We start from the raw sequence: 9,924 nt of genomic DNA, 5'->3' as shown, positions 1-9,924 counted from the left end.
ACACGGGTGGGCAGTGTCAGAGGGCATGTAGATAATTATCAGGTATGCAGCTTGTTGGTAAGTGAGAAACCCATTTGGAACATCCTTTGTCCTGTGTAGTGAATTCTATGCAGGATGTTATATTGTATAAACTGCAGGTTGGCATTTGGGGTCATTCTAAATCATTTAAACAAATGTTACTCCAGACGTTAGGATCTGTACCAGTAGATAAGTCAACTACTGATGGAAAGTGAGATAGTTAAATCCACTTCAGAGAGTTTTATGTAGGTTTTTGAGAGTAACTTTGCGGATTATAATTTAAGGAGGCTAGTTATTACTGAAGGAAGTTCCATGTTTTTCTGTTTATGCTTAAATTTGGACTGGATAATAGATTTTATTTGAAGATATTCAAAGATCTTATGTTTACTATGCCATATGAATCTTCTAGAACATAAAAAGGCACAAAATCTCTTCCATCAAATATATTATCTAAATGACTTATCCCTTTGCTACTCCATGTTGAAAAGTTAAGAGCCCTTTGATTTTGCAGGTTGTCTGGGTTGTTCTAAATGGGGGTTTGTCTAAATGCGAGAATTGAAGACTTGTTCATTTTGAGGTATTCCCACCAGGCTGTCAAAGTTGTGCTGATATTGATGCTTTTAAAACAGCCATGCTACTTAATTAAAGGGCTGATAAATGGAATATCTGAGATACAGATTTCCTTACAAAGTGTTTGTTCAACTTCTATCCATAGACTATCTGAAGGAGTTTTCCATTTTAAGATTTATTGTAATCTATGTGCCAAGTAGTATTTATAAAAAATTGGAAGTTCCAATTCTCCTAAATTTATTTGCTTTTTGTAATGTTTTTAAACTGATCCATGTGGGTTTTGATATCCATAAAATTTTTGACATGATAGAATCTAAACTTTTAAACCAAGTCTAGGATGGCTTAACTTAGATCATAGAGAAAATATAATTTATTTTAGGGAGAACTATCATTTCAATAGCACACACTCGTCCTATGAGTGAGAGAGGGAGAGTTCTCCACCGTGTGAGATCGCCTTCTATTAATTTGAGGAATACTGAACATTGAAAAACACTTGTTTTTTTGGCTTTTCCGTGACCACCCTGATGTGTGATGTCTGTAGAGCAGCTCAGGTTCACAAGCATTCAGCAATTCAGCAGTTAGTGGATGAATACCTGTGCAACATGGTTCAGTGTAATGCAATTAATTGTTTGAACCAGCTGGAAAATACCTCTGGAGTTTCATTTTTCAGCTTCTGAAAGATAAAAAAACCTTCATCAGACTTCAAACTTCAACTCATTTGGATACGTAAGCTCCAATTTGGGAATTACTATCAGAACTCTGGTTTGGACCACTTCAAAGAGGAGTACTGCAAGTTCTGACCCTCGTTAATGTGGTGGACTGGCTTCATGCCAAAGAAGCAGGACCTTTTGCCAGGAGCAGTCCCAACTAGTTTAAATTTTAAAAGAAAGGCAACTGGAGAGGAGGATGTCGCTATAGAGAAGGAGATGAAGAACTGAGGAGCTTACTTCAAGCCTGAACGCGCTCGTGTCATACAGGTATGAGCTGCCTACACGCCTGACAGCCTAAGATCAGTTTGTTAGTGATGAAAAAATATAGACAATCCATGTGTGATTAAACAAATGTCATACTTTGAAACTGCTGTTGATTAGTTTACTCTGGTGTGAGAGTTCATAAACGCTTCTCTCAAGCGCGCTCCCGTTTTCAATGAGTTAGCAACGTTAGCTCTCTCCTGCTGGTTTGTTGACTTGCAGTGTTGTGTGCTGATGTCATGACAATGATCTGAGAGTAATTGGTTCTCACCGTTCCACATTCCTAACTTAGTTGTTCTGCTCGTTGTTTTGTCGGCCATGACAGTCCTTGTGATCATCAGAATCCAAATCTGAAGAGTTTTCATCTGATTCTGGAGATCCAGCTGTTGGTTCAGGTTCATATTAGTATGGTTGCATATCCATTGCTCCCGTGAAGTCTTAAAGCATTTCTTTGTATTCAAAAAGGCCTCATCTTCCATTTTCACTAATAAACAATAGGATAGTAACTGCATTCTTGGTTCTTCAGCATTATTTGGAGCCGGCCGGGGCACGGCGCATGTCATGAACCCAGGACAGCAACTCTACCCCCCAAATCACTCCACTTAGGTATTTATTGACTAAAATGCTAAAAACAAGTTATTTAAGTTTTAGGTCAGAGAAGTGAGTCTCTGGAATGTTTTGTGGAGGTGTTTCACTAAATGACATTCATGCCACGTCAATATTTTGAGATTTAATTTCAGTTCTCCTTTAAATGTTTGGATTTATTGGGGGCCTTTGGCTGACTCCCTTATGCCTCTGTCAACATCAAATGCTCACATAGACTCTCTCAACCCTTTTCTGACGCCATCACCCCTCACTTGCCTCGTCCTCCCCTCTGTTTCTCTTTCGGAACTTTAATTCCTCTCTTCCCACTCCACACCAAGTTTCGTGCACTGCCCCAAGCTATTTGTGTTTGTAAGAGAAAAGGACGTTTCATAAGGAGCTTTTCTTGGCTTATTCTGACAGTATTTAAAAAAGCATGACAGTTTAATGGAGTTTAAACCACAGCGTACAGAAAATAAAGTGCCACTGACACAGAACATATTAAAAAGTAAATCAGCAAAGAAGAGCTAAGGGCAGAAATCTGCTGCTCTATTGCTCTCAACAAGCAGTTTTTCTTTGAAAAAGTTTCTTATTCAGAAACACCGTCTAGCTTTATCAGTTTTACCCTGTTACATACAGTAGTTTACTGTCAGAAATGCAGAAACAGATGTGAAAGAGAAAGTGTAAAGAAGAAAAAGCTTCAGCAGAGGGGGCACATTGACCCCCTTTTCTCTCAGTTGGGCTGTGCATGCTGACCACTGAAACAACTAACATGCATACACAACTGCACAAAAATCAGCTGATTTTAAACACATTGGAATCAATCAATGAAAAAAACAAGCAGATAACGAGGATGAGAGAGTTAATTTCAAGGTTGCAGAACAGTACAAAAAAATGTATTCTTTTAATGAATCTGTTTTATTCATGCATTCTACTGAATGTGAAGAAGAGGCCAGTACAAAACTGAAAGCAAAGATTCTTTAAATGCATTCATTTAAAGAGGAAACAACAAAACTTAAGGTACAATATATGGAACCCAAAATCAGTTGAAATGTTTTTGTTACACAAATTTAAGATAATGAAGTAAGTTTAAAGGGTCGATTTAAGGTTTTGTGTACCTTTCATCCATTCACTCATTCAACGGTTCATCTATTTGCTTTTGCTTATTTATAGTTGGGTCTTGGAGGCAGCAGGTCCAGGAGGTAAACCCATACATAAAGTAGCTCTTTCCAGAATCAATCTGCCCAGGGTCTCCTCCCAGTAGGATGGGCAACCCCCCCTCCCCCAGAGAGGCATCCAGGAGGTATTCTAATGAGAAGCCCAACCCACCTCAGCTAACTCTTTTCGACGGGGAGGAGTAGCAACTCTTAAGCTCACAGGTCAAAGCTCCTCACTTCATGTCTTTGGCTGAGCCTGCCCACCCTATGGAGGAAGCTAAGCTACTTCTTACTGTGGTAGTGTTCAGTAGGTTTTCCTGTAAAGTGATTACCTCCGCCAAGGAGGTTATGTTTTCGGGAGCGTCTGTTTGTTTGTCCATCTTTGCACAAGATTACTCTAAAAGTTATGAACTGATTTTCTTGAAATTTTCAGGAAATGTCAAACATGGTACAAGGAACAAGAGATTAAATTTTGGTGGTAATCCTGTGCTTTAACTCTGCAACCGTATAACATAGGAATGTAGAACTGTTACCTCCGCCAGTTTCCTTTGACATTTTGGTCAAAGATGCTGCCTCTTGATGTCATGAACTGGGGTGAAGGAGGAGAACCTTGAGCGCAGACTCATGTTGGTAAAAAACTAAATTTTGAAATAAGAGGCAAACCCAAAACAAAGGCTGACGTGGCAGCAAAATCTAAACTAAATTCAAAAAACATTAACTAAACAAAACATGAACAGACCTGAGACAAGAGAAACCACTGGGAGACGAGAAGGCATGAGCAAACGGAAGGATGGCACATCAGGGAGGCAAAGAATGACAATGAACCAGCAGCTAGTGAGAGAAGTGACCGGGTTTTTAAAGGCAGAGGGTGATTAGTGGAAGTGGGCACAGGTGAGATGATTAAGGAGCTAGAGGCAGGTGTAGATGGGTGAGAATGGGGAAGAGAGAGAGAGTGACTGAGGAAAAGTGAATGTTGGCTGAGGCACAGGGAAGAGACAAAACACAAACAATAAACTATAACTGAAACATGAAGACAAAACATAATTCCAAAACTCAGATTCTAACACTTGATTTCAAAGTCACCAGGTCAAAGGTCAAGGTCGCAAGTAACTCCTTTGTTAAAACCTTGTCCCTTAACCCTTTTGTTACTTCTGCCAAGGAGGTTATGTTTTTGGCTATCTATGTTTGTTTGTCAGCAAGATTTGAATGACATTTTCAAGAAATACTGGGGTTGTCACAGAAAAATAACAACAATTGATTCAATTTTGATGGTGATACAGGTCATGATCCGGAGCACACTACTTTTTATTGACACTCTGGCTTTGGCCTAGGTTTGCACTCTGTTTTTATGTAATGTTTCGTACTGTGACCTTTTTTTTATACATTATCTTTTCCTGCAGTGGTTTGGATGGCTGTGGCATAGTGGTAGGGCAGCCGTCTTGGGACCAGAAAGTCATAGGTTCAATTCTTCACCAGGCCCATATGTTGCAGTGTCCTTGAGCAACATACCTAATCCCTAATTGTTGCTCTACATGTGTGATAGATCAAATGCAGAGAACAAATTTTGTCATTGTATGGGTACAATGACGGCAACATATAACACTTTCTTCTTTCTTACTTGTGTGGATCGCTTGGCTGCTGTAACAGTCTAAATAACCCTTGAAGCTTGGACCTACACACCAGGTTTTCATGATACATGAACAATTATTTTTTGTAGAACTATTGCTAAATGTGAGAGTAAAGTTAAAGACTGAAATAAAAGTTAAAAGCAGCTTTTAAGTTTCCAGAATTCCCTTCAGCACATTTTACATGAAGGTTAATGTAAAGTCTACCTTAAAACAGACATCCAGAACTTACATGGAAAGTTGTAAATGAAGCAGGCCTGAGCAGCTATTAGCCACTCTGCTCGTGTCTCACAGAAGATGGCGATGTTGCTTTTTGGTCGCTGACCCAATGATGCCAAGCCACTGCCCAGCTGAGTTGCTGCTGTGATGACATCCTTATAGGAGAGCCAGCGGTACTCACCCAGTACTACCTGCATGTGGGGGTGAGGGTGGAGGATGGAAGAATAAGAAAAATCTTGTCAATGATGAGAACCAAAGCCTGAGTAAAAACAGAGACGTTTACATACTGCAGAAAACCCCACCCCCTTCTTTCCATCTTGTACTTAACCACAGGAACTGGTATCACACTTCTTATCAATAGACGGAGAGATATGTTTGGTATTTCTGGCTCTGTTTTAAACTGGTTCCAGCTCTTATTTATCTGAAAGGTCTTTTACTGTTTTTTTTTTAATCAGGCATACTCTGATGTTGCACCGCTGTCCTGTGGGGTACACCAAGGTTCAATTTTGGGCCCTATCCTCTTCCTATTGTATTTATATTCTTTAGGAGATATTTTAAAATGTCGCAGTAATATATCATATCATTTGTATGCTTATGACATACAGTTGTACTGCTCCTTTTGAACCTTTGAGCTCTACAAACTATTTGAACTAGGCAGCTGTCTGTCAGAAATAAAAATTTTCCTGAACAACATCTACCTACAGTTAAATGTAAACAAGACCAAGACTCTTGTCATAGCCCCTGATGATAAAATCCCTGAAATCAGGCTAACTCCTTCGGCAAAAAAATAATCTCAGAAATTTGGGTGTTATTTTTGACAGTTCTTTGTCTTTTGACACTCATTGCAAAACATTAGTTTGTAATTGTTTTTATCATTTAAGAAATATTTCAAAGCTGAGATCCTTTGTGTCACAGAAGGATCTAGAAATGATTGTTCATGCTTTTATTTCTTCTCGTTTAGATTACTGTAACAGCCTTTTTACATGTCTAAACAGGACCTCATTGTTTCGCCCTAAGTCTGTGCAAAATGCTGCAGCAAGATTATTAACTAAGACCCATAGAAAAACCCACATAACTCCTGTTCTGGCTTCTCTGCACTGGCTCCCTGTAAGTTTGAGGAGTCATTTAAAAATTAAGGCACTTCATGGTCTGGCTCCCAAATACATATCGGACTTTCTGAAGCCTCTCTGTCCATCCAGGACCTTAAGGATCTTCCAATCAATTACTGCTGGTGGTACCTCGAACCTACTATAAAACCCGTGGAGACCAAGTGTTTCAGGTGGTGGCCCATAGGCTCTGGAATGCTCTCCTTTTGTCGCTTTGCTGCTTAGATTCCACTGACTCTTTTCAGAAACATCTTAAGACATTTTTATTCAGACAGGCTTTTAGTTACCGTATTTTCACCACCATAAGGCGCACATAAAAGTCTGAGATTTTCTTCAAAATGTGCGGCGCGCCCTGTAGTGCAGTGCGCCCTGTGTGTGCGTGTGTTGTTGTTGTAAGGCAGACGTAGTAGAGAACACCATGAGAACATTAAAGGGGGAAGTGTGGGCGTAGATTGTATATACGTAAAAGAACAGGTATGTGCGTTATGCAGAACATCGTTGTTTTAACAACTCTGAAAATGGAAAAGAGACACGTTTATGAAGCACAGTTTAAACTGAAGGCCATCAGCTACGCGGAGGAACATGGAAATCGAGCAGCCGCGAGAGAATTTAAGATTAATGAATCGATGGTTCGCAAGTGGAGGAAGCTGAAAAATGAGCTCCGACAGGTCAAGAAGACGCAGCTGAGCTTCTGCAGAAATAAGGCGAGGTGGCCCGAGTTGGAGGAAAGACTCGAGCAGTGGATCATCGAGCAAAGAACAAGTGGGAGAAGCGTTTCGACGGTCACCATTCGACTAAAAGCAGTAAGGCTAGCAGAAGAAATGAAAATTGAACATTTCCAAGGAGGTCCATCTCGGTGCTTTCGTTTCATGAAACGGTGCCATTTTTCCATCCGGACCAGAACTACGGTAGCGCAGAAACTTCCAGCGGATTATAATGAAAAGCTGGTCATCTTCCGCTCCTACTGCAGCAAACACATCCAGCCCAGCCACATCACTAACATGGACGAGGTGCCGCTCACCTTCGACATCCCGGTGAGTCACACCGTGGGCGTAGATTGTAAATAAAACCCTCGCCCTATAATCACGTGCGCCTTATGTGTGTGTTAAATACAGTAATGGCACACAAAAACTGAGACTGCGCCTTTTAGTACGGTGCGCCTTATGGTCGTGAAAATACGGGTAGGCTTTTTGTCATTATATTTATGTATGGTTTTATAGTTTTTAGTTATTTTGTTTTTTGTTAAACACTTAGTGATGTTTTGTATCTGTGAAATGTGCTATATAAATAAAGTTTACTTCCTTACTAAAAAGCTTGGTTATGTTCTGGGGGTGCTCCACTGCATCTGGCACAGGGTGTCTTTAATCTGTGCGGGTACAATGAAATCTCAAGACTATCAAGACATTCTGGAGTGAAATGTGCTTGGACTATCCTGAAGTGGCCTTCTGAGCCCTGATCTCAATTCTATTGGACATCTCTGGAAGGAGCTGAAACATACAGTCTAAAGAAGGAACCTCAATGATTGCCTCAAAAGGTTGTGGAACAAAATATTAAGTTTTGTCACCATGCTTTTTGTCAAGGTCAGTTTCATTAGGGTTTTAAAATAATTCTGGTGAACCAAATTTCAAAACCAATGATTATGTCATGAGTTGAATTTTAGTATTGTGTTTCCTTTTTATTACTAGTGCCAGTTTAGAATTACTTCAGTGACCTTTTTGGGTCTTTCTTTCTTTTACGAAAGGGTACAAACAAATTGGTGTATGCCTGTAATCCAGCAACAGTATGTGTTTCAACAGTGAGATTTAAATGGATTAGCACCATCAGGCTGATGGGATTAGTTAGGTAATTCAGGAGAAAAACTGGATAAGAAATCTTGCAGGTTTAAAAAGAGGTAGCCTCACAGATCAAAACAAAAACTGGACTATTGTGTTCTTTTATTACATGATGTGACCAAAACAGCTTTTACCAATATAGTTTTTATTATTTTACTATTTCTTCTACTTGACAGCTTGTCTGTTCATCAGCATATCTGTTCACTTTCAAACCTGTTCTTGCATTTTAGCTTTCTTTATTCAGTTCCTAATACAGTTTCTTTGGATTTACTCAAGTCCAATTTAGTTTTTCTTTTCTTCACTACTTTTTATTTGTTTTTGCCTTGGATTTTTAAAACAAACATTATGTTACAAATACAGATTTGTAAGCACAAAACAGACTTAATTTAGATAAAAGTCCAGTGTTTTCCAATCGAGCAGACAGTGTTCTGAGCGGCTTTTTGTTGGTGTCCTAAAAGCAAACCAGTGAGCGACCTGGTGACATACTCCTTCACTGCACTGAACACAAACTGCAGTATTTCCACATGTGCAGCTGTCAATTCTTACTAAGACAATACATTTTCTGTTGGAAATGCACCTTGGAGCTCTATTAGGTATAAAGTTAAACAAACAGAGACTCAGGCAGTGGCAATTTTGAATATATTTCAATGCTTTTCTTTTTACTTAAAGATCTCTTAGCTAATTTTCAGTTATGAAATATTAGTGAAAATATCTAGATATGTAATAAATGGTTTAAAATATTCAGCTGTTGGTATGTGGGTTACATTCAGCCAATGAATGCTAATATAGTCACAGTAAAAAAGAAAATTACTAATTTCCATTTTGTTTGATTTTTTAACCTTTGTGCTCTCTTCAAAATTACTATTTCAATATTTTTTCTGCTTGATTAAAAAATTAGTTAAAAACTAACTTCAGACTTGCTCAAAACTTTCTTCTTTTCTTTTTCTTTCAGGGATCGCCACAGCGAGTCATCCTCCTCTATTTCTACCTGTCTTCTGTGTCCTCACTCCAACTACCTCCATGTCCTCTCTTTGGCTTTCCTCTTTGTCTTTTTCCTGGCAGCTGCATCTCTAACATCCTTCTACTAGTATACCCACTGTCCCTTTCCTCCACATGTGCAAACCATCTCAGTCTGGCCTCTCTAACTTTATCTCCCAATCCTTCAACCTGTGCTGGACCTCTGATGACCTTTTGTCACAAATCACTCCTGAAACTTTTCTCCATCCACTCCATCCTGCCTGGACTCTCTTCTTCACCTCTTTACCTCACTCCCTGTTCTACTGGGCAGTCGACCCAATCATGACTTAAAGTCCTGCACCTTTGTGACCTCTGACCTTGTAGCCTCACTGTTCCTCCTGCCTCCCTCTCATTCACACACAGGTACTCTATCTTCCTAAGGCTGACTTTCCTCATCTTTCAAGTGCATACCTCCACCTCTCCAGGTTTTCTTCCACCTGTTCTCTGTTCTCACCACAGATCATGATGTCATCTGCAAACATCATAGTCCACGAGGATTCCTGCCTGTCCTCATCTGTTAATCTGTCCATCACCAGAGCAAACAAGAAGCTCAGAGCCGATCCTTGATGCAGTTCTTTCTCACACTCTCTGTACTTCTCCATCACCATCCTCAAAGCAAAGACAGCATCTGTGGAGCTCTTTCTTGGCATAAAACCATCCTGCTGCTAACAAATAGTCACCTCCTGTCTAAGTCTAGCTTCCACAACTCTCTCCCAGATCTTCATTGAGTGGCTCATCAACTTCATTCCCCTGTAGGTGCTTCAACTCCTTGTTCTTAAAACTAGGCACCAACACACGTCTTCATTCCTTAGACATTTTCTCACTCT

General features: G+C 39.8%; 1 protein-coding gene across 2 annotated transcripts in view; it reads right to left on the bottom strand.

The window, feature by feature from the left end:
- acsl3a (acyl-CoA synthetase long chain family member 3a) overlaps nucleotides 1-9,924 on the bottom strand; it is a 77,911-nt gene that overhangs the window by 44,503 nt on the left and 23,484 nt on the right. For both annotated transcript variants that reach the window (XM_037973411.1, XM_037973408.1), the window contains one exon: nucleotides 5,156-5,333. In XM_037973411.1, coding sequence (XP_037829339.1) covers nucleotides 5,156-5,333 — 178 coding nt within the window. The remainder of the gene's footprint in view (nucleotides 1-5,155; nucleotides 5,334-9,924) is intronic.

Source organism: Kryptolebias marmoratus, linkage group LG2 (genome assembly GCF_001649575.2).
Source record: "Kryptolebias marmoratus isolate JLee-2015 linkage group LG2, ASM164957v2, whole genome shotgun sequence".
NCBI classification, from domain to species: domain Eukaryota; kingdom Metazoa; phylum Chordata; class Actinopteri; order Cyprinodontiformes; family Rivulidae; genus Kryptolebias; species Kryptolebias marmoratus.
The sequence above is the reverse complement of the archived record's forward strand: the minus strand, read 5'-3'. Positions and strand labels throughout refer to the sequence as shown.